Source organism: Meira miltonrushii, assembly GCF_003144205.1.
Source record: "Meira miltonrushii strain MCA 3882 unplaced genomic scaffold FA14scaffold_3, whole genome shotgun sequence".
Classification (NCBI taxonomy): Eukaryota; Fungi; Basidiomycota; class Exobasidiomycetes; order Exobasidiales; family Brachybasidiaceae; genus Meira; species Meira miltonrushii.
The window spans coordinates 1,730,338-1,753,404 of NW_020289945.1; the positions used below are offsets into that span (position 1 = coordinate 1,730,338).

The window sequence follows — 23,067 nt, forward strand, 5'->3', positions numbered from 1 at the left end:
TGCACGCGCCAAAGACTGTTAGCTTAAATCGTGCTAACAACCTTGCTCTTGCCATCATCCTATTCGATCCAGATTGTGATCAACAATGGTGCAATATCTTGTTGGAAGGTATGTTCGGACATCGTAAGCAGCAATGGACATTCTCTGATCTTTTCTCAATCACTATACAGAGCATTGGACCCTTTATTGGGTATCGCAACGGGTGTATTTGCCTATTACATCTACGAAACCGATCCACGAAATGCATCACAAAGACCTGCCGGTAGAAGTTTAAGTGAACTGGCAACGAGGTATATCAACAACGAGAAGCCACAGTTCACGTTGTATACAGGGCCAAACCCATTAGGTGATCGAATCGATCGTTCGGACAAAAAGGCTGTTTAATTTGAACGAACGAATGTACACTATACCAACACAACAAATGATACACGTATGATCAATTTTGACTGAAAGTTTTTGAAAAGAGGCTACACAGAAGATGACATGATACAAAGGAAACAGAGAAAAAAAGAATGAAAAAATTTGCATACTTTCAGATACGTTGTGACGGCTGAGACATATTCATGATAGGCTGCTGTTTTGCCTGCTGCTGCTGTTGAGTGGAGCCAAGTTGCTGGGCCATCAAAGCATACTGTTGATCGGCCATCATTTTTCGATTGGCTAAAAATGCCAATTTGGAACGGACTGCATACGGATGTGGACGTAGAACCACACGGGAAGTGAAAGGTGCTGCACTGTTTGTCATGGCTGTGAAATTTGCATGTTGATTAGTGGTGTTTGCCAATGGTGTCGATGATTGTACATTCATCATGGCACCTGCTTTGCCACTGTTGTTGCCGTATGCCATCGATGCATTGGCAACAGCGATTGAATGTGAATATTTGTCTTTGATATGAACGGGTAAATTATTCATTGCCGTCATTGCAGCTACTGTTGATTTTCTGCCTCTTCTTCCGTTTGTCAAGATACGCAATTCACCGAATCCTACATCAACCGGACTTAAACACTTTTCTGGAAAATCGAAACCAAAGATTGGAACGAGATCCATACGAATGTTATGAGCAACCCTTCTACAAAGTTCGTAGGCTAATTTGTATGGCACCCATGTTCCTTGAATTTTGAGAAATCCACCACGGATACGACGACAAAGGCTTTCTAATTCAGGCACTGCTTCCACTTGACGAACGATATCCGTACGCCATGGTCCAAGTGCTTTGCAGATACTGGTCAATAGAATGTATGAGTTTTCTTGATCGATCAAAATTGTGGTATTATTGATCTCATATTCGTATACTGGAATATAACCACGTGGGTCTGCTGCTGTGGCATATTTGTTGGACACAATCTTGTGACGATTGGTTGCATGAATGAGTGCCGGTCTTGCAAAGCTCATCTCGAACAAACTTTGAGGTGCCAAGAGACCACAATTTGTTCGTCTGACGCTGTTGTATGCTTGTGGTAGACCATTGAGCATTTGATTGTTTGTCATTTGTGCATCCAAAGTGCTTTTTGCGCACAATTGAGTTTGTTGCTTTTGCACTGTTTCAAGATCGATCACTTGACCTGCCATTGAATCGGATCCAACAATCACCGTTTGATTTGTATGTCTACCATCTGCAGAAGGTGGTGTACCCGGTGAAGGCGTTGGACTAGAATGAATGCTAGAATCAGAAGTTTTTGGTGCTCCTTGTCCTTCATGGTCTTCCAAACCGTTCAACTTTGCTCTTTGTGCACGAATGGTTTTCAGAATGAGTTCATAATCAGGATGTGGATCAGGAATTTCGATTTGAGATGCCAAAGAAGGCAAAGGTGTTTTCAATGGAGATGATGAACCTGGAAAGCATAATTCTGGTTTATGCATTGTATACATGTTTGTAAACGATGTTACTTTTGCTGTCATTTTGAAAGAAGTTATGATGGTAGTAATCTATTATTCTCTTTCGTGATGAGATGAAGAGATGGAGATTGTGAACAAGTGTTTATGTACCCATGGCCAAAAGATCTGCTTTGTGTGGGTTTGCATGTGTGCGTGTGTACGCTATCATCTTTTACTGACTTGGAAATTAGTTGAATGTGACTTTACGATAAGAAATGCACAGGAAAGATGCATTTCAATCAATGCGAAACAAAAGGATTGTATGCAGCCGTCATCAACGCCCCTTGTCTTTCATCCGCATAAATGCATTGAATTCATGTTTTTCCCCTTTGTGATGGATAAACGAAGCGGTGTTTCGAATGCTTTTGAAAAGAGCGGCTCCCCGAAATTGTATTTTTTTTTCTCTTTCCTTTGTGCATATATTTACGAAATGATGTTTTGAAAACGTTTTTCCATCATTACGCCATCACCGACGCCATTCCAAGAAAGAAGAAAAAACAGAAAAATGCTATGATCACACCTGTGCTCGATCACTATTTAGCCTCTTGTGTTCGTCTAAACACTTCTTCATGCTCAACAAAGGGAGTAAAAAGGCGGAGAAGGGCAGTGTTGCAATAACGCACAAGAACAAAAGGGGATCGCATAACGATTGCACTCCGGATCGGATGCTCTTCTCACAGGACAGTCCCTAACGGAGTTGGAAATGATGCAAGAAGAAAAAAAGGCAAATGAAGTTTTTGTTTTGTTATTGAAAGAAATCATTCTCTTATCTTCGAGTGTAATTTCGTCATCAATTTCACTCCAAATTGGTACATGTTCGCTAAGCACACCGAAACACAACGATGGGCTGCGTTTGAAATCGCAAATTACCTGCAATGACAGCCGATACACAATTTCAAACTCAATTTTGGCAAAATCAAAATACTCCGAAATTGAAGATGAATATGCAAGGAAGTTTTTTCTTCCACTTTTTTGTTTGTGCTCAGATTGTGAGGGTAAACTATGCCATTTCATATCCAGATCGTTCACACAATACTCGTTCAGATCACAAACAATCAACTCTGATAAAGGTGCAAAAAGCTTGGAAAACGGACGTTGCCGATCAAAAGGTCTAAATCTGAAGATCACACAGCAATCGCACGCCATCCCCCCGTTCTAATAGAGAGTGGCTATGCTTATCTTTGCCCCTCAAAAAAGGACATCGCCTTGATCCCCACTTGTGAAACAATACTGTTGTTAGCCGCGATACACGAGAGATCCTTGCATTGACGGAAAGAAAGAGTGAAACCCCGAGATGAGGACAAAGCAAAAACCGACTGTTATCCTTTCGCCACACTCTGACGGACCGAGTCAATTCTCCGCAACGGTAATTTGACAATCAAGAAGGTTTAAATGTGATGTGATATGTATGTATACAAAAAATGCGCAAAAGAAAAGCCACAACAAAAGGGAAATCATTTCGTCACAAATAAAAGTTTCTTCGGGATACGCCCATCTTCGGTTTCCATTCAAACGATAATCCAGTTTGTTCATCATCAATTCGTTGAGTTCGTTTTCTTTTTGTTTGAGTTTGTTCGGAAGATTGTTCGCCGTCTTCATCTGGCGCCGCAACTTCCTTTGGTTTGCCGTCAAAGTGTATCTCGCCGTCCCAAACACCGGCTCCTTTTGGAAGGCCATCTTTTAGTGATCGTAGCTTCAAGGTGAATCTTGGACCAATCTCTTGCAAATTGGCTTTTTCTTCATGTTTGAACATATATCTGTGTCGACGAAAGAAGATATAATCACGTTGATTGTGCGCTGTCACCACTTGTCTGCCTTCCAATTGGGGTATACGTGGAAATAGGCTCTGCAAAAGTGTTCCAATCTGATGTCCCAACGATGTAGTGAAGTTGTTCAAGATCAATTCAGGTGTATGTCCGGTAGAACGCCCATGTCCTTCAATTTCCGTTCTCATGGCAATGTTTGTCAATCGAAAGAAAGCAGTTGGTCCTTCTGGTAAGCCAATGATTGTTAGACTGAAGGGTTCTTTCTTATCTTCTCCCACCACAATCATTCCGTTATAGCCTCGTGTACGTGCCCAACCTGCAATTTTGCCCAGTCCCACTCCCTTTGCTTTTGCTCTGGGTCTGTACTCTGCTCCGGGAAAGATGTTGAGCAATTCATCTACAAATTCTCTCGTTCGTTCGGCTGGATGTGATCGAGCATTTGCCGAAGAAAGGTGTGGTGAAGTGCTGTTGGAGGGTAAAGATGTTGTGATCAATAAAGCGGGAGGTGCATGTGGGTCATCCTCATCCTCTTCTTCGTCCATCTCTTCCTCTTCTTCCACATCCCCTTCCTGCTCTTCATCTCCTGATTCAGCCAAATCTTTTGAACTTCCTTCGACCGGCAAAGAATATCCTGGACCATCATGGGTATTAGGTGCATTGATGATGGTAGGATTGTAATCTCGTGTACGTTCAATCGTTCTGGGTATATTCTTTGCCAATCTTGCTTTCTTCTTTTCTGCTCCTCCTTCCCCTTTCTCTTCTTTTGCTTGTTGTATTCTCTTCTTTAATTTTTCTTCCCGCTTTGTCTTTCTGTGTTTTCTGTACATCTCCTGTCTTTTCATCTTGTTCCCGATGTGTTTGAAGTTTCCTTCTCCCTTTCCACCTGCCACCGGCGTCGCATCGCTAGAAGAAGAAGCCATGTCTGCGTGCTCTTTTGAGGTGATGGTGAGGACGCATAGGACAGAAAGAGGTTAATTTGGAGGAAGAGCACATCCAAAATCCAAAAAATTCTTTGCACGTGTAGAGTCAAATAAAATTAAAAATAAGCTTTCATTTCACTTTGGCGCGTAAGAGAGGGTAAGGCAAACAGGCTGTGTAGCCAATATCCAGCTCCACCTCTTATCATACATGCTATCGTGATCAACACCACATACATAACAAATATGACGGTAGATCAGAACTCAAAACCTTTATTTGGCGGTGCTATTACTGCCAACATTGCAAAAGATTGGCTTGACGCCAGGTGAGTAGGGAAGATAGGCAGCATTATACACTTTAGACACTCACTCTCCCTCATGAACAGTGACTTGAGGCAGGTACCCGATAACCAGGAGGTTCTCTTGAGTCCAAATAATGATCTCACAATGATTACAGAGGTACTAGAAAGCGTCAAAGAAGGTTCAGCCGCAGATGATCTGGAAGCTGCAATTCGGTAAGTGTGTTCACGTCAAAAGTCTCTGACGGGAAAGCTGACAATACCCCACGATACAGCTTCCACTTTGACTCTTTGGCACACGACAATGATGCAACATCTTCAGAAGTACAAGAAATTTATGCAATTCCAGGGACTAGCCCAGGACAGCCAGTACTGTCCGGCACACTCAACAGCTCAACACCAACACCTGCTCCACTCCTACTTGTTGGTCATCAAACAGTGAAAAAGTTCGGTCAAGGAACAGGCGCAGGTGATCGAGTACGAATCTATTTGGCATTATGGCGCTTTACACCAGCAAAAGATGTTGATCTGATCATGAGTTTGAATGAACCTTTGGCTTCTGATGCTTTGGCGAATGCTGAACAAGATGCAAGAATTGAAGGAAGTTTGAGTGCAAGTGCTCAAGAGGCTTTCATGCGTGCGGCTAGTTCATTAAAGGTGCAAGACTGGGGTCTGTTTGCTCATTAATCTTCTTGTTTGTGTACAATCAAACTTTATGTATCATATCATCATCGCAAACAATTTATTGAATCAAAGCAGAATACATATTGTGATAGAAGCCGTTTTAAAGAGTGAGCAACCATGCCGTCGTAGCTACGGAAGCACCCAAAACGATGTAGGCACCCATGTAAACACCCTTCATTGACAAACCATATCCGATATCCCAAGCCAAGTGACGCAAACCATTATAAGAGTGGAAGCTCATCGCGAAAGCGATTGGTGCCTTTAAACCAACCTTGAGCCAGAAAGGTGCCATTGCTGCATAATTGATGAGATGAGCAGATGTGAATGCTTGTCCGACGGCTGTATAAGGCAAAGCAAAGTATGTGATTGCCCAACCATAAAACAAGACACTCAAGCCAACACCTGTCATACGTGTCAAGATAGACAAGTACCATGTCACTTGTGGTTGGTAAATTGTCAAATGAGGACTGTTGGGTCGTAATGATCTTTGTTCGTTAAGCAATGTTAATGCTTCTCCTTGTGAATATTGACTTGTTGGTGCAGATGAACGTTTGGCTGAATGCATGAATGGTCTGATCATCATATGTGTTGCCATAGCAGCAGGAGATGGAGCTGCATTGGATTTGAGCATTGTCATACTCTTTTGTGATTGTTGTTGTTGTTCTGACAAACGTCCTTTCATTGCAGCATTTGATGCTAATGGAGTAAACGATCTACGGAACATTGATGATGCATTTGGCGCAGAAGAGCGCAATCCGGCCAAAGCCGAAACACCAGTACGTGCTGTACTTGGGAATAACGACATCTTTTGGCGAGCTTTGAAGGAGGTGAACGATGATGATGATGGTAAAAAGGAGTACACCCGCTCGATCGCATTAACTAAGGCAGGGCTTGTTAGCGCTTCTCCTTCTCGTGCGCCTATTGGCTGAAAGCGCAGGCTTTGCGACAGCCTGAACCCCGCGTAATATCACTCACGCGTGCCGGACCAATCGGAGCCAATCGGATTTTAGAGCTGATTGTACCAGGAACTTCTACAAACAAATGTTTATAAAGGTTGGTGATCGCGGACAGAGATACGTTCTTCTATTAAACTTCCTCATCGAGACAACCATAATCCTTTGCGATGACAAGAAGATTCTTCATTCAAGTTTGTCAGCTCCGGCAAAAAACTAACCGCGCCAGTGCTTGCGCGCAAGAAAAAAAGATACAATAATAAATGCCCCCAGGCAGGATTGAACTACCGACCTCATCATGACATCCGTTTGCATCTTCCAGGCGAAAGAGCAGTGTACAAGTGATGCGCTCTGCCACTGAGCTATAAGGGCAATTACTACTAAAGGGAGGCATAGATGCTTCTAACAGCCGTTGCCTCGGACGTCCCTTCTCATTAAATTATTTGCTAGCCAGCCTGGAAATGTGATCATCGTATTGGTTGAAAGGGAAGTAGAAGTATTATTGCAATGAGCATGGCACGCCCTTGGGACGATGACGTATACGATTTGTGTGATATTTCATAAATATTGATGACAACTTAAATTAGAAACATGACTTCTACGAAGAAAGCTCTAATCCTGCCTAATGTCTGTACCTTGCATTATTATTTCTTGATAAACTTTTTTCCGTGAATGTCAGATAGTTATTAAAAATAAAACTCTGACTAGAATGTATCGTCATGGAGATAGGACGTTTCCTCGGTCTATAGCTTCCGACGGTACGGCGTTTAGATTCGTTTCCTTCCCGCTTCAATCGTTCCCGCGCTTTACGGTACGGGCCCTGGACGCATAGAAATGAAAACGGGCCTAAACATCTTCTCACCCGAATCGAGAGTTAAAGACGCGCACTGCACTCATACGCCTTTTACTAAATTTTGTTTACGTGAAGTTTTGTTATTCCTTTTTCGTGCGTAAGGTACATAGATCCGAATAAATAGAAAGACTGACGTTGTGCTTAAGATGCAGATTGCTTCCAAATGCATAAAAGTTGGACTTTTATAGGCAGGGGCTCATTCTATACCAACAATAAAAGATCTGCACCGCGGGAGAAAAATTCCACCGCGGCCAGCATGTGAGTGGGTGGAGGAAAAAACTACAAATGATACTGAATAGAAAGCCACAAATTGAGTATATAAATCAAGTAAGGAATCATAAAAACTTCTTCTTCTTTCTCCCGTCCATCTTCATCGCTATCAAGAACACAAGTAAGTCAAGCAATACCTTCCCGCGATTGAAGTTTGCCCATCATGAGCCAAGCTATGGACATCGAAAAACAACCATCTCCTGGTATGTCAAGCACTGATCCAGAAATCGAAGAGAGAGAAAATGTCGACAACTACTCATCTGATGAAGAAGGAAGCGCAGAAAGGAAACAACATCAACGATCTGCTTCAACAAAATTTGCACCTATGGCACAACCCAACTATACAGGAACAAATGAAGGCAAAGAAGAGAATTTGACAGCCTCAAGAACGTTTTCAAGACGTGCACCTACATTCGGAGATGAAACTGCTCATCCATTCGGTGGAACATTATCTCATTCAAGAGCAGAAGCAGCTTTGGAACGTTTTATAAGTCAAAAACCAAAATTGGAAAAAGGTGAACCGATCATCGTTCATTGGGAAGGTGATGATGATCCAGAAAATCCATTGAATTGGTCATTTGCCTACAAGTGCTGGCTAACAGTTCTTGCAGCCACTTTGGTCTTGAACTCCACCTTTACGTCATCCGCGCCCAATGGTGTTACACCTCAATTGATCTCGTATTTTGGTTTTAGTGAAGAAGTTGCAGTTTTGGCACTCTCTATTTGGGTAGCAGGATACTGTTTAGGCCCCCTAATCTTTGGGCCCCTAAGTGAGAGATTAGGACGCAAACCGGTTTTCGTTGTCAGCATTCTATTTTATACAGGTTTCAACGTTGGATGCGCTTTAAGCAAAAACACTGCTTCAATTCTCGTTTTTCGTTTCTTAGGTGGTGTGTTCGGCGCTGCACCACTTACAAATTCTGGTGGTTGCATTGCTGATGTGTGGAATGCAAAGAGCCGTGGTATCGCAATGTCAATGTTCTCCATCGCTCCTTTTGCAGGACCGGCCATTTCCCCCATCGTTAGTGGCGCGATCCAAGTGACTGGTACGAGTTGGCGTTGGATGTTTTGGGTCTGTACCATTTTCTCTGGAGTTTGTTTGATTTTAGTAGTCTTTACTCTCAAGGAATCCTATGCACCTGTCATCTTACAACGCAAAGCCGCACGAATTCGCAAAGAAACCGGCGAAGATTACTACAAATCTCCTCTTGATATGCATCCTTTGGTGGCCAAGCATCTTTTGCACGACACTTTGCTATTCCCTTTTATCATGTTGGTACAAGAACCAATCTTGTTGGCAATGGCGATGTATCTCGGTTTCGTTTACGGTATCATCTATCTCTTGTTCGGCGCTTACCCTATCATCTACGAAGAAGTTCACGGTTTCAATGCGCTCATTACCGGAATAATGTTCTTACCTTTGTTCTTAGGTGGTGTGGTTGGAGTTTTGGTTTATATCTTGTATTTCAACCCACGTTACGTTCGAAAGATGGAAGAATATGCTGCAGAAAAGAAAGGTCGCGTTCCGCCAGAAGAACGTCTTTTGATCGTTTGTCTTGCAGCTCCTTGTTTGGTCATTTCCTTCTTCTGGATCGGTTGGACGCATTACAAGAGCATCAGTTTCTGGAGTCCAATGATTGGAGGTGCACTTTTAGGATTTGCCATCTTGCTCGTATTCTTGGGTCTTTTCAACTACATCGTTGATGCTTATTTGGCAAAAGCAGCTTCAGGATTAGCAGGCAATACAGTCGTTCGTTCCGCTTTTGGTGCAGGTTTCCCTTTGTTCACTCGTCAAATGTTTAACAAGCTTGGCATTTCATGGGCATGTTCTTTGTTGGGCTTCTTGGCTTTGGTCTTGCTTCCCATCCCATTCGTTCTCGTCAAATTTGGTCCAAAAATTCGTGCTATGAGCAAACACGCTGCGGATCATTAAGTAGCTTTCTCTTTTATAGACAATTGTATCACTAGTCCTCACAAAATGAATTCTCACGATTTTACGTCATATTCCAGCTACACGAGAGAACAATATTTTAGAGTAAAGTAGATCATATAAGTCTAGAAAGCGAGTTGAGTACCGAAATAGGCGAGGTAGGAAAAGATTAAAGAAGGTCGCTCAGTTGATTCTTTCAATTCATTCAAGTACGGGCGCTATTCTATCTATGCCATGTGGTATAAAATGAATGAAATCCGTGGTATAATGAAGTAAAAGTACATACATCTATTGATTGTTCTATCGATAGTAGACTGGCATACCATATACTACACATGCTGCTCCAGTCAAATAAGGTAGCTTGCAAACATCACGACTTTGCGCGACCGCTTTAGCCAAAGATACGCCTTTCGGTGGTGCCTCATTCACTTGATCGGTAATCAGGCCGAATAACTTCATGACGTTCTCGCTTATCCCATCCAACTCCTTATCGGTTGCATCCCAAAGATTACCCACCAACGAAGGACAACCTGCCAACATGTAGTTGTTGGGAGTTCCACTCCGCTCAAAGTCGCCCATCTCCCTTAAAACTCCACTGCTGCAACCCCATAACATTGTCACAGCGCAACGCATCAGGGATCGCAATCTAGATGTACGAATGTATTGTTCCGCTCCACCGTGACCGAAATAGAGCATGATATCGTTTGACTCTAATGCATGTGCAAATTCATCCAAGATCGGCGTGCGTCCAACGATTCCTCTCCATTTGGGTTTTGTTGGCAAGCTATAATTCATCCCATCTAACAGAGAAGGTCTTTGTGTTCGATTTGATGGCGTTTGCTGAACCGAGCTGATGGACGATGACGATGGCGTGACATTCTTTTGTAGCAATGGCAAAAACCTCTCTTGCGTACGAATCAATTCTTGACTAGGATTGAGCACGTAGGACAAGCGAGTCTTTTGAGAATCTATCGTGAACTGACCATCAGGAGCCATTTGCAAACGGTCAAAAAGGAAGTCCATTGATGGAACTCGACAAATTGCTTTGCCTCGCAGACATGGCATGCTTTCCCAAGGAATTGCACACATGTCCTTATCCAAAATCAAGAATAAGTGGTGATCATCGTCCTTTGCATCCTCATGATCTTCTTGCACTACACGAGCGCGGTAGGACTCCAGCGCTGCTCGGATGTCTGTTACGCAAATGTCCATATCCACTTCATCCACTGCAATGGGAATTCCTCTGCATTGATAAGCGTCTATCACATAATGAGCCAGATCCTCCAACTCTTCATCTGTACAATCACTTGCTTTCAATGCACAGAACCTTTCCAAAATCTGATCATCAATCTCTGTAGATATATCTTGCTTGCTTGCTTTCCGACCTTTGACCGATTGGCTGACACATGACTTGGCAAAGACTGCCTGTAAGGAGCTCTGCAAGAAAGCTTTATTTTCCTCCGAGCTCGAAAGGCTCTCCAAGAGAACACTCTTGAACGCTCCCAACCATGTCTTTTCGACAACACACAACAATGCCTTCAACTTTGCGTCTAACAATCGTCTCTTTGTCCACCAAGCTTTTCGTGCATCTAGGCTCTGTAGATTTTGTGCCGAATGAGTTGCTTCGTTACTCTCTGCGATGATTTGACGCAATTGTTCTAGGATTGCATCCACCGTACTTGTGTCTTCCTCTTCTTCACCTTCCCGACGACTTTGTCGATCAACCGGGATGCTGTACAGGCTACTTTGGCCTTCTTGACCACCATCTCTACGTGTCAAGAGCATGCAATTTCGCTCTCTAGCAAAGGAGATGGATACGACAGTCCAATGAGAAGGTAACCCTTGACCCTCCTGCAAGGACACCTTTCGACGATCTTTCAATGCTTGCCAATGTGCTCTAAGAGGTGCGTCAATTGACTCACTTTCACTTGAATCCTCATCTGTGCTGATTGCCTTGCTCTTTATCATAGCTCCCTTTTTAAGATTGCTCTTCGGAGCTGCACTCGCATTCACAAAACGCGGCCAAATCTTCACAGATCCGCCATGACTACTGCCAAAACGTTTTGATCCAGCCAATTTGCTCTCCATCACCTCGTCCAACTCCCTCTCCAAAGTAATGGCTTGTAATTGCGCTCCTTGAGCTTGCATGTTCATGCTGGAAGTCAACGTTGCCAAAAGCGTTGTGCAAATGGTTTTCTGCACAAGAGCTTCCTGGAGTGCAGTACTAGAGACTGTGTTGCCTTGATCGACTACTCGATCAAAGAGTCTCGAAGCATTCCGAAGATGTTCAAATGCAGCTTTGCCTGCCTCTTTCTTGCGGGGGCTGGAATAGGATTCTTTCTGTCGAGGTCTTGTAGCGAATCCTTTCAATACCGAGGGAAGAGAGATGGTTGCGTCTGGTAAAAGATCTAATTGTGGATCCCGTTTGAGACTTGCGAGAGCTTGTTGGATTGCAATCTTCCCGCGCAAAACATCCGTCTCGCCAGCATCCTGCTGATATCCGGACAACTTTGCCGAATCCAACATCTGTTCACACGCTTCTTCTTCACCAGTAATATGCAGCAGCCAAGCTTGCCTTCGAATCAACAAAGCTTTCAAAGTGGGTAACGCTGCTTCCATTACCTCGTCTGGATTTTTGTTCTCCGCTGCAAATGCAGTGTCAATCTTTGACAAGATCTTTTGACCTTTACCGAATTGGTTCATTGCTTCAGCAAAGGATTGCAGCTTAAAGTGTTGGTCGCCTTGCAAGAATGCCAAAGTAGCATGAATGATTGTATCATGCTGAGAATCGATCAAGACAATCGCAGCTTCGACATCATCTGTAGCAGCCTGTGCTTGACCCATTCGTAATCTAATGGAAGCTCTATGTAGCAGTGCGAAAGAATGGAGAGCGGGCGTTTGAGCATGTGCATCAAATTCGACACATTCTGTAGCAAATGCTTCTGCATCCCGTGCGGATCCACGAATACAATGAATTTTGCTAACAAGAATGTACGATTCATGCAACGCTTTCACCATTCGAACATGTAACATAGCCAAAAGTGGGGAAGAGAAACGTAGATTCGGCGATGATTTTCGATTGCTGGCTTTTTGGACGGGCGAAGTTGCTTGCGGTTGGTGTTGTTGCTGTGCAACGAAAGGAGAAGCATTTGCTTCATCTTCATCCTTCTTTGCGGAAAGGCGGGCTAACATAGTACCACTCTTCATCGACAACTTCACACTTTCAATAGCTGCTTGCAAGCCTGCGGTCAGATTACCTTTTGCCGAGTGAATTTGACCAAATGTACGAAATGCACTTGCTTGCATTTCCGTATGTGAGATACGTTGCAGGGCGCTTTGTAGACCAGATGACTTTTCGATCGGATCTAGGTGCTCCAAGATCTCAACGGCTTTGTCAAAGGTGACTATACTCTCCTTCATTTGTCCTACATGACTCTGCAAATCTGCTTCTGCTAGTGTAAAGCGGGCCCAGGCTTCACCTCCTGCATGTTCGACATTTTTAACCTCACGAACAATCAGACTGGCAAGCTTGTATTGTCCTAAAGACGTATATTGAGCAATCAGATTGGCAGAAAAGACCAGATGTCTATCGTTGCCAGCCGTTCCCAATAATTTGGTGATACGGCGACCCACTTTGTTGACCTGTACGCTCACAACTGTTGATCCGTGCCATGCATCGCAGCCTTGAGACCATTCTAGGAGACGCAATAAGCGATCCACATTATCAAACTGATTCTGTTTCTGTGTTGATGAAATCTCTGACTCTGTTTTCTGCACAATCGTCGTAACTGCTTTGTAATTCTTTTGTTCTTGTGATCGTGATGGTGGAGTCTTGGGTTCACGAACGTTCACTTGACGAGGAGCGCTCGTCTTTCGCAATATTTTGTTTGAAGCATCATCACCTTTGGCAACTTCCTTTTTAGTGTCTGGTGGGAGTGCTTCTGTCAGCGAATGTACCCCTTTCTGAAGATGACTAATGATCGATTCCGAGTCGTGTGATTGACGCATGTCCAACATGACCCAAAGCAAGCTGAGCGTTGAAGAATATTGAGATTTGTACCGCAGCAATCCAACATCTTTTCCAATCTCACTCTTTCCCAACAACGAAGCAACCTCTTCCATCATCACCTTGGCTTGGTTGAACGCATCGCCGTCACGAGGGTAAAACAAGTGACGCTCTATTTGACGGAGAAGAACACGCGCTCTTCGCAATGGCATCGTCTTTTCGTCATAATACTCCAACAAACGGTTCAGGACGACATCAAGTGCTCTCGGACCCTCTTCACGATGAATTGTATGATCGAGTATTTCCATGCACATTTCCATTACACTCGGGAGAGCTTCGACGGCGGCACTTTGCATTGCTGCCAGGGTATCAAAAATCGTTCGCTCTCCTTTCTGGAACCGAAGCAGCTCATATATTTGCAATTCCAACACCACTTTGATCAATCGGCCGGTATCTTGCAAGGGAGTACGAACACCATCTTTGTCATTCATTACCTCGAGCTGAAATAAATAACAGATGGGCATTTTGCCTGCCTTTTCGCTAATACTTTGCCAAATCGAATCATCTATATTCTGGATGGCCTCCAGATATGCCTTTTCGGCTCGCAGCGGCTCAGACGTTAGTCGATGACAAACGCTTCCAGCCTTACGAGCAAGATGCTGCCAAGTATCACGAAAAGTCTTGTATTCTTTGCTTGAAGAGATGTCTTGTGGAGGGTGATTGTACATCGATCCATACTTTTCACCATCTTTTGTCAATTGTTTAAAGAGATTATTGATTTGCTCAAATACCTTGAACTTCCCTTCATCATCAGCTGTGGCTCGGAAATGCGAGATACCCACCCTTGCAGCCCGATCCCAAAATGCGCTCAAGTCCAAGTCTGAAACGCTTTGGAGGAACTTCAGCGATGCACTTCTACAAGCGAAGGTAAACTCTGGCTCTTCCTCTCCTTGCGCAGAGATGAGCTTTGATATAGCCCTTTCAATCGTGTATGCATGTCGATCAACCGCTTTTGCGTCTACCTTGTCCTTCAAGTCTTTCCGTATCCTCCATTGCAATCTCAGTGGGCCATTGGAGTGATCGACGGCATCATGGAGCATTTTTGAGGCTTTGGTTCGTGAAGCCAGCGATAATGAGGTGACAAATGATAGACATTGTATTTCGAGCAGAGTAATCGCTGAACCCGGATCGGATATCTCCCTCACAGCAGAATCGTCTAATAGAAAGCAGTCTGTATGCCCAGTCCGTTGCTGTGATGCACTGAGCTTTTTCGCAATCCGTACCAGCTCCAAGTCGTAAGATGCAATCTCAAATAGTTCCAGTGCGACTACTTTCCGGATCACACTCAAACGTATTCCTTCAATCTCTTTACTTTTTTCGATTGGTAGCTTTTGGAGTAGGTATTCTATGGCGATTCGAAAGCAATCAAGAAGCGCTGTCACATTGTCTGACGATATGTTAAGCTTTGATGTCGATTTTGTGTCGGTAGTAGACATCTTGCTCTTCTGTGAAGATTGCACCGGTCTTGCAGAAGTGCTTGCATGCTTTTTCATACTTTCTACCGATGAAGGTCGAGAGGAGGATAGGGTGGGCTGTGGTGAAGCACCATCCGCTTCCTTGGTCTTTTCTGGCTTCCAAGAAGATGTGACAAGATCATTGAGTGCATTGATGATACTATTGACCACTTGTTTTGCAATGAGGACCCGCTTGGCTGCTTCTTTATCATTTTGTTCATCGGTTTGTTGTGTACCGCATATCGAATCTTTGTGAAATATTCGAACATTCAAGGCGTCTGTAGATGAATTCAGTAGGAGAAGCAGCGATTGGACCTGCTCCCCTCTGCATCTAGACGGTTTCGACAGATCTTCCAGTAATGCATCTTGAGGAGCTGACTTGCTGCTTCGAGGGTCTGTTGTACGAGATGTTGAAGTAGCAGCTACTTTAGGCTTATCAGTCGCACTGCTCGCGGAAGAGCTGCTAGCCACCGTCCTTGATGATGCAACAGCCTGTCCTGGTCGAGCTTTGGGAACTGTCGTTCGACGTGAAGATGCATCAGGCGTTTCTCTGACACTTCTCGAAGGACCTGCTTCTTGTCGGGTTTGCAGTACCCTTGCTGGCATGTTTACGAGCTAATCACGGGAGACTTAGGATCGTTCCGTCATATGTGTTTGTACGTCTATCGTTCGTTTCTTGAATGGTGGTAAAGGCTCATAAATGAAAAAGTGGAACAACACGAGAACAACACTAACCCGCGTATCTTACAGTGTGTACGCGTTAAGCATCTTTCCCTAAATTATCACGTGGATAACCTCAATGATTCCTCAGCGTACCGCGCATGGGCCAGCTTCGCAAGCCAAACATTCTCAACCCAATTGTGACGCGTGTTGTGCATGTAAACCTCCATCCGACTGACAAACCATCACGATCATCATCTCTTAATAGTCAACATGTCACTGGTAGAGAAAAAGCAAGAAGCTGATTACACAAAAGATGTGGATGCAGCGGAAGCACAAGTAGAGTCATTGGCAAAATCTGGAAAAGTAAACGAAGCCCTTGAACAGATCTTGGCACTCGAAAAGAAAGCACGTAATGGTGCTGATTTGGCAAGCACATCCAGATTATTATTGATGGCCGTTTTGTTGTTACGTACCACTCCAAGTGTTACACAACCTTCGTTTGACCAATTGAACGAAACAATCTCAGCGCTTTCAAAGAGACATGGCCAGTTAAAACAAGCTGTCACAAAGATGGTAGGAGCGGCAATGTGTTTCTTATTCGCACCTGGAATTGGAGAATCAGGCAAGAGACCAGAAGATCGTGCAGCAGAAGAAGAAGATGACGGAGAGGAGACTTTGGAAAAGAAACCAAAAGAAGACAAAGCAAAGGAAGCTGTCAAGACTGCAAAAAACGATACTCCAGATGATGCAGAAAAAGCAGAGAAACGACAAAAGATGAAAGAGGCAATCGATATTGATGACAAAGGTGAAGGACAGGAGAACGAAGGAGTGAAGAGATTGATGGAAAAAGCAAAGAGCATTGGAGATCAAGGGCTTACGGAAGCACAAAAGCTGCAATTAGTAGAAACCATTAGACAAGTTACTGAAGGAAAGATCTTTGTTGAAGTGGCAAGAGCGCGTTCGACCCTCCTATTGGCACAAATGTTGGAACGGGATGGCAAGACAACAGAAGCAGCAGAAAAGCTAGGTGATCTTGCCGTCGAAACATTTGGAAGTATGGACAGACGTGAAAAGCACGAAATCATTCTAGAACAAATGCGTTTGTACAAAGCTGCTGGAGATTGGGCAAGAATGGGCATCACAGGAAAAAAGATCAACACAAAGTTCTTTGCAAAAGGAAAACATGCCGATTTGAAACTACGCTTTTACGATTTGATGATCATCCTTTCGCTGCATAACAGAAAGACTCTAGACGTCTGCAAGCATTACCACGAAATTTACGATACAAAACCAATCAAGGATGACTCCTCTAAAGCCGCTGAAGCGTTGCGAAACATTGTCGTCTTCCTTGTTTTGAGTCCGTATGACAATGAGCAAAGCGACTTGATGGCACGAACTGAACGATTGGAAGACCTCGACAAGGTTCCAGAACATAAAAATTTACTCAAATGCTTTACCACCCCAGAATTGATGCGATGGCCCGGAATTGAAGCTCTATACAGCCCAATTTTGCGAAACACATCAACATTTGACAAGTCTGAAGAGGGAGAATACCGTTGGGAGGAGCTTCACAAACGAGTCGTCGAGCACAATATCCGTACAGTAGCAAGATATTACACAAAGATTACCCTACAGCGACTATCACAATTATTGGACCTCTCTCAAGATGCAACAGAAACATCTTTGGCAGGCTTGGTGACCAATCATACCGTTCATGCACGAATTGATCGCCCGGCCGGTTTGGTGAACTTTGAGAAGAAGAAAGATGTCGCCGAACAATTGAACGGATGGACACACGATATGACTTCCTTGCTCAATCTTGTCGAGAATACATCTCATTTGATTGCAAGAGAATACGCTGTCAGTCGAGCTGGTCTAACGGCCGCCGCAGCTACTACTTCATCATGATTGTTAGTGTTTTTGTTGTACATGTGTAATAAAATACAATATAATCTCATTATCAAGCTTCTTGAAAGACTAGAACACCGTTGCTTTCCCCACTTTCTTCTTGTATCCACCTTTGTGCCAATAATCGACCGCTTTCCGTTGGTTGACTGAAAGCTGTTGTATTTGCTTTTGATCCTTGTCCGATCGTACGAATCACTTCTTGCCTGTCCAAACCATAAACGCAATCGTTCAAAGCAGCATCCAACATTGCACTTGCGATCCCACTTCGACGAAGGATGGAAATGACATGAATACGATGAATAGCCAGCGGTACCTTTTCCCATCCCGCTTTATCGGTTGTGTCGATGATCACTGCTTTCTCCGATTCGGATGAAATGCGATAAATATCAACGGACTTTGGCAATTCACCTACAAGTGCACTCCCCACCACACGATCACGCCATACAGCCACGATGAGCTTATCTTGACATTCTCTCTCGCCACTCGTTCCTAATTCAATCGGGACAGCACCCAAAGCTGAATCCATGATGTTTTTCACATCTTGCAAAACACTAAATGTCGAAGGGTCTTGCTGGCCTTTACCAATAGCAAAAGCCCAAAGTTGAACTTCATTTTCGTCTTTGCTCGTTTTTCTCGATCCGACATCTTGTTCGGCCACATAGGCATCGATGGAAGATTTGGGTAATTTGTGCTGTCCGATCAATCTGCCCTTCTTGTTTGGATTGCGCAAACACCATTCCATTCCTTGCATCATGGCAGAATGGTGTCGGCTATGCATTTGCACATCTTTTGTATCTGTACGGTCGTAGGACATGCCGCATTTACGACAATCAATTCGCATCTTTTGACCTAAGTCCAAGGTCATCTGTTGTAATTTTGGCGTACTAGACTTGCTCTTCTTTCTTGGGTGTAGTTTACTCTTGAAGGGCGATAATGAATACTTGTCTTCCATCGGTTCACTCTGCGAGGAAGTTGGCGGTGTTTCATCTCCTTCTTCTTCCGGAAAGAAGGAAGGCATACCCAACCCATCATCCTTCTCGCTCTCACTTTCTTTGCTTTTTTGCCTGTATCCCCTTTTTCTGCCAGCGAACGACCCACTAAACCCTTGCTTTCGATTTCCTGTCAAGCAAACAAACAGAAAAGATAAAATGTCAATGTCATTACTCATGATAATGTGTGCTAAAAGATATCTCTGTGATTGAAAAGGTAACACAAGCGATAGAAAGGTATATGAAAGCAAAACCGCGACCAAAACGTTTACGCACTTATGCTAACTCCATTTTCCACTCCATTACTGCGATTTGCCATAACGGTGGCAATTTGCTTTCTCATAAAATTCAATGCTTGCTCGTCCACATTGAAGCTCTCTTTCTTCTTTTGACTGTCTTGATTGACTTCTTTTCCCGATCCTGCTTTGAAAATCAATGCGAAATCACTCAAAGTGGCCACCGATAATGCATCGCCCATCTTTCGCATACGCTCCTTTTCGGCTTCTTTGGTGGTAGCTGCAAATTCGCGGGAAATCTTGGTTGCTCGATCGCAGATCTCCATTGGAACACCAGCCAAAGCGGCAACTTCAGTACCGTACGAAGATTCAGCAATGCCATCAACAAGTTTATACGTGAATACCACTTCGCGTATTTCACTGTCGACCAAAACTTGCATGTGTTTATTTGCAACACCATAGCGACCTTCGAATTCGTGTGCCAAAGAAGTATAATGCGTCAAGAAGAAGCACAAGCAGCGAGTTCGTCCAATCAAATGATGCAAAACAGCATATGCGATTGCTTGACCATCAAAGGTAGATGTTCCACGTCCCAATTCGTCCATGATGACCAGCGAACGAGGTGTGCAATCCTTTAAAATACGCGAAGCTTCCAGCATTTCAACCATGAAAGTTGAATTGTTACGGAAGAGTTGATCATTTGCGCCCATACGAGATGCAATACGATCGATAGGACTCAAACGAGCTCTAGATGCTGGGACTCGACAACCCAATTGCGCCAAAATAACGGCAGTTGCTGTAGTACGAGCAGTAGTACTCTTACCGGCCATGTTACCACCAGTGAGAATTGTAACTCGTGCAGGTCCTTCGTCATCATCACGATCATCACGATCCGAAAGACGTTGAACTCCTCCCAGAGCAATATCATTGGCAATGAATTCTGTCGTGGAGGTGCTGGCCATACATGGATGGCGTAATTCTTCGAAATCGACAACTGCTGTATCGCTTTCCACGAATTCCGGACGACAAGATGGTTCTCCCATTGCATAGGATGCTTTGGCTAAGCTTACCAAGCAATCCATTTCCGCGATCCCTTTCACGGCTTGCAAGAATTGATCTCCATTTTTCTGGAATTGTTCGAACAAACTTGCTTGGAAATCTTTAAATGCGACCAGTTTTGTCTCCCTTCCTTCTTTGAGCTGTTTGACAAGTTGACGTACTTTTGGAGGGTAATATCGCTTCACGCTTTGTGTTTGCGAAACCAATGACCATGTGTCCGGCACTTTCACTTTGATTGGTACTTCAACTTGCCTGATCTCGTTTGTGCCAATGTCTTTGAATTTGACACGGTCCTTTGATAATTTCAATACTTTAGCTGCTTCAACAAGCTCTGCCGCAAGCGAGCGTTCCACTTCGTCCAAGTTGTCGCATGCTTGATCGTATGAGTCATGATGACCTGGCTTTGGCTCGAAATTTTCGCCCTTTTGACATTTCGATAAAATATCCTGCGCATACTCTGATACAGGAGGAATACTGGCTAACAATGCTTGAACAACATCTGTACCAAACGCACCAGCCCGCTCTTTGAACAAGGTGATATTTTCATCAAATCGGGCAAGAGATTTGAGAACACGATTGAAATCCGCAGATTTGCAATTGCCTGCATAAATGCGTGGCATGATACGCTCGATATCTGGCAAAGATTTAGCAAAGATGTCAAAATCCTCACGGAAAGAAGAATCACCAAGCAATGCCTCTACGGCTTCTTGACGGGAAGTGATTGCATAAATTTGCGCCAAAGGTGTCAACAGCCAGATGCGCATCAATCTCTTGCCAAAAGGCGTGACTGCTCGATTGACAAGATTCAACAGTGTTCCTTGCGTATCGCCTTGTTCATTGACCAAAACATTAAGATGAGTGAGAGATTGAGCGTCCAGAAGCATAGAAGTTTGATTAATTGCTGGATCAAAAATGTCAAACTTTCTGCTGGCGCAGATATCCTTTTCCAAATTCAATTGAGTCAGATAGGCCAGCATTGCTCCCAAGGCACTCAGTGCTTCTGGCGTATCCAACACTTGCTGAATGGCTTCGGGAAGAATCGAGACATCCACAGGCTCAACTGAATCCAACGACTTCTTTGATGCGTGCTCGTCATTTTGGTAAATGGGGTTATATACCAGATTGAGCTTTCGAAGCGTTTGTTCTGCATCCAAGAATTCGTCGTGAGGCTTGAGCATGGTGATGTTACAATCGTGTGCAACAGTGTTCTTCAGAATACGTAAAGTACGTCGAGAAATGCCTCCTTTTTCATGAAGAACTTCCTTGATTCGAGAAGAACGGAGCAAGGTTTCCAACTTGGTACGCGAAACATCATCCTCGAAATGTCTCATCTTGAATTCGGCGGTACTGGCGTCCAAGAAACAAACTCCAAAGATAGGCACAAGAGATAAACTATCATCGTCTTTATCACCGGCAGGACCATTTTGTTTCGGATCAAAAATGACCTCCTTGATACTGACGCAATAGCTACTCATTTCATCGGGTAAGCAATTTGCATCCACAATTGTTCCGTTCGTATAAATATGCTTTAATTCTCGACGAACAATTTTGTTGTCATTGCCGCCGGCAGTGGCAGGACCTTTGCCGACCATTGTTCCACTTTTGCGCATAGCCATTGCAACTGCTGTTTCCGCTTGATCCACACGTCCGACTTTGTAGCCAAGTGCTAAGAATCTGTTGGCAAAGGCGTCGAAACTAGATTCAGGCACACCTGCCATCTTCATCCTGACTCGGTCCGTCATCTTTAAGCCAAATTCGCGATGTGCAATGACGGCATCATCCTCGTATAGCTCATAAAATTTACCCTTTTGGAAAAAGAGTACAGTATCATTATTGCACTTTTTGATATCCCAAAATTGTTTCTCAAACGGAGTGAGTGTATCGTAAGTTGCTTTGGGTATATGCAGCGTCCTTTTGTCGTGATCTGGATGATTGGGCGGGTTTCCATCCTTATCCTTTGGATTTGTCAAAAATTCGTATGGCTCTTCAGTAGGTGACTGTGCTTTGCTCTGATTTGGCTTCAAGCTTGCAGCAGAAGATGAACCTGCCATCGGACGGCGTACAGGCGCTGATGAGGTCATTGAGGCAAATGAAGTTGACGGTTTCGCAGAGGGGCGAGCATGCTGAGTTGCTGCGGGTTGTTTCTTTTGCTTGCTTTTGAGAGCATTGCTCTCTAGCTTTTCCAACTCTGCTTCATCTAGATCAATGAAATCATCAAATTCATCATCACTATCCTGCACTCTGGATTTCTTTGCCGGACGATCATTTTCTGGTTTATATTGATCCTTTTCGTCATCATCATCCTGTCCACCGCCAAGTCCAAACTCATCGTCTGATTCTGCGTAATTGACTTGACGTTTGATAGCTGCCTTACGGCGGGGAACACGCGTGACCATTTCTTCATCCTCATCATCATCTATAGCAGGGAGAGTTGTGATTGGCGGCGAAGATGACGGTGGTGTCATTTCGAGCATTGATGAAGATTTGGTAGAGCCTTGATTTGCCGCATTTGAGATTCTTCCTTCGCTACGTTCACGTAAAGGAGAAGATGAATGTGCGCCACCATTCCTATTCATCGTATTGGAAGAAGATGAATTTTGCAAAGGATAACCGTTGCTCTTTTGCACACTTTGTGGTGGTGTTGGTACATTTGGAGCTTTACCATTGCTAGATGCACTTTTTATTGCGATTGATTTGCTGCCAGGAGTATTTTGTTGAACAGATCGTTGTGAAGGTGGGGCTGGACCTGCATTTGGCTTTCCAAAGAAACCGAACAAGGTTGATTGTTTAGGTTGTGAAGATGAATTGGACGAACGACCATTCATTGAAGAAGAAGGAGGCATGATTGATCTATCATATGAGGTGATATGAAGGGGGATGATAATAGATAGAAGAATATATAACACACAAGAAAAGAAGGAGTGTTGTGGATGTATGCACGTCTATGTATTTCACTCAGCCGCGTCGAAGAAAGAGAAATCGCGTTTAAGCTTGTGTGCAGTGCAGTGCATTAAGCCGTGTTGCTCTTTTACTCGTTCGCGTAGATAGACAGACGCGTACGTGCGTGCATACCTGAACACGCTTTTAATTTTATTGTAGTGACGGCGACTTTATGTACAATAAAAAGAGCCGAATAGAGCCAGA

General features: G+C 43.9%; 10 protein-coding genes and 1 non-coding gene across 11 annotated transcripts; 4 read left to right on the plus strand and 7 right to left on the minus strand.

Moving 5' to 3' along the window:
* Window positions 1-85: 85 nt before the first annotated feature.
* On the plus strand, window positions 86-528 carry FA14DRAFT_190984 (uncharacterized protein; the record flags this gene model as incomplete). Its single annotated transcript, XM_025501834.1, has 2 exons — window positions 86-108; window positions 171-528. The coding sequence occupies 2 exons, from the start codon at window positions 86-88 to the stop codon at window positions 382-384; spliced, it is 237 nt and encodes a 78-aa protein (XP_025354173.1). The 3' UTR covers window positions 385-528.
* A 4-nt stretch (window positions 529-532) lies between these two features.
* FA14DRAFT_180508 (uncharacterized protein) lies at window positions 533-1,900 on the minus strand (the record flags this gene model as incomplete). The annotated part of the gene is made up of 1 exon (XM_025501011.1): window positions 533-1,900. One exon carries the CDS (start codon window positions 1,898-1,900, stop codon window positions 533-535), a length of 1,368 nt encoding a protein of 455 aa, XP_025354174.1.
* Window positions 1,901-2,871: 971 nt separating this feature from the next.
* On the minus strand, window positions 2,872-4,595 carry FA14DRAFT_136293 (Brix-domain-containing protein). The gene has a single exon (XM_025497017.1). The coding sequence runs from the start codon at window positions 4,560-4,562 to the stop codon at window positions 3,339-3,341; it is 1,224 nt and encodes a 407-aa protein (XP_025354175.1). The 5' UTR covers window positions 4,563-4,595; the 3' UTR covers window positions 2,872-3,338.
* A 210-nt stretch (window positions 4,596-4,805) lies between these two features.
* Window positions 4,806-5,545, plus strand: FA14DRAFT_180510 (Mog1p/PsbP-like protein; the record flags this gene model as incomplete). The annotated part of the gene is made up of 3 exons (XM_025501012.1): window positions 4,806-4,885; window positions 4,946-5,074; window positions 5,134-5,545. 3 exons carry the CDS (start codon window positions 4,806-4,808, stop codon window positions 5,543-5,545), a joined length of 621 nt encoding a protein of 206 aa, XP_025354176.1.
* A 97-nt stretch (window positions 5,546-5,642) lies between these two features.
* On the minus strand, window positions 5,643-6,107 carry FA14DRAFT_123632 (cytochrome b560 subunit of succinate dehydrogenase; the record flags this gene model as incomplete). Its single annotated transcript, XM_025496588.1, has 1 exon — window positions 5,643-6,107. One exon carries the CDS (start codon window positions 6,105-6,107, stop codon window positions 5,643-5,645), a length of 465 nt encoding a protein of 154 aa, XP_025354177.1.
* Window positions 6,108-6,759: 652 nt separating this feature from the next.
* On the minus strand, window positions 6,760-6,867 carry FA14DRAFT_t32. The gene has a single exon. It is a non-coding gene; the product is annotated as a tRNA-Thr (tRNA).
* A 654-nt stretch (window positions 6,868-7,521) lies between these two features.
* Window positions 7,522-9,589, plus strand: FA14DRAFT_161513 (putative mfs-multidrug-resistance transporter). The gene has a single exon (XM_025499152.1). The coding sequence runs from the start codon at window positions 7,782-7,784 to the stop codon at window positions 9,549-9,551; it is 1,770 nt and encodes a 589-aa protein (XP_025354178.1). The 5' UTR covers window positions 7,522-7,781; the 3' UTR covers window positions 9,552-9,589.
* Window positions 9,590-9,806: 217 nt separating this feature from the next.
* On the minus strand, window positions 9,807-15,857 carry FA14DRAFT_65992 (uncharacterized protein). Its single transcript, XM_025502661.1, has one exon. It carries the CDS (start codon window positions 15,672-15,674, stop codon window positions 9,849-9,851), a length of 5,826 nt encoding a protein of 1,941 aa, XP_025354179.1. The 5' UTR covers window positions 15,675-15,857; the 3' UTR covers window positions 9,807-9,848.
* A 144-nt stretch (window positions 15,858-16,001) lies between these two features.
* FA14DRAFT_136301 (putative RPN5-26S proteasome regulatory subunit) lies at window positions 16,002-17,710 on the plus strand (the record flags this gene model as incomplete). Its single annotated transcript, XM_025497018.1, has 1 exon — window positions 16,002-17,710. The coding sequence occupies one exon, from the start codon at window positions 16,002-16,004 to the stop codon at window positions 17,637-17,639; it is 1,638 nt and encodes a 545-aa protein (XP_025354180.1). The 3' UTR covers window positions 17,640-17,710.
* Window positions 17,692-18,701, minus strand: FA14DRAFT_190991 (uncharacterized protein; the record flags this gene model as incomplete). The annotated part of the gene is made up of 1 exon (XM_025501835.1): window positions 17,692-18,701. Exon 1 carries the CDS (start codon window positions 18,655-18,657, stop codon window positions 17,692-17,694), a length of 966 nt encoding a protein of 321 aa, XP_025354181.1. The 5' UTR covers window positions 18,658-18,701.
* Window positions 18,702-18,789: 88 nt separating this feature from the next.
* Window positions 18,790-22,845, minus strand: FA14DRAFT_161514 (DNA mismatch repair protein Msh6). The gene has a single exon (XM_025499153.1). It carries the CDS (start codon window positions 22,764-22,766, stop codon window positions 18,897-18,899), a length of 3,870 nt encoding a protein of 1,289 aa, XP_025354182.1. The 5' UTR covers window positions 22,767-22,845; the 3' UTR covers window positions 18,790-18,896.
* Between the last annotated feature and the right edge of the window lie 222 nt (window positions 22,846-23,067).

Excerpts from the sequence above, each read along its gene's own strand:
- FA14DRAFT_136293 (XM_025497017.1), bottom strand. The coding sequence starts at position 4,562 with ATGGCTTCTTCTTCTAGCGATGCGACGCCGGTGGCAGGTGGAAAGGGA.
- FA14DRAFT_161513 (XM_025499152.1), top strand. The coding sequence starts at position 7,782 with ATGAGCCAAGCTATGGACATCGAAAAACAACCATCTCCTGGTATGTCA.
- FA14DRAFT_65992 (XM_025502661.1), bottom strand. The coding sequence starts at position 15,674 with ATGCCAGCAAGGGTACTGCAAACCCGACAAGAAGCAGGTCCTTCGAGA.
- FA14DRAFT_161514 (XM_025499153.1), bottom strand. The coding sequence starts at position 22,766 with ATGCCTCCTTCTTCTTCAATGAATGGTCGTTCGTCCAATTCATCTTCA.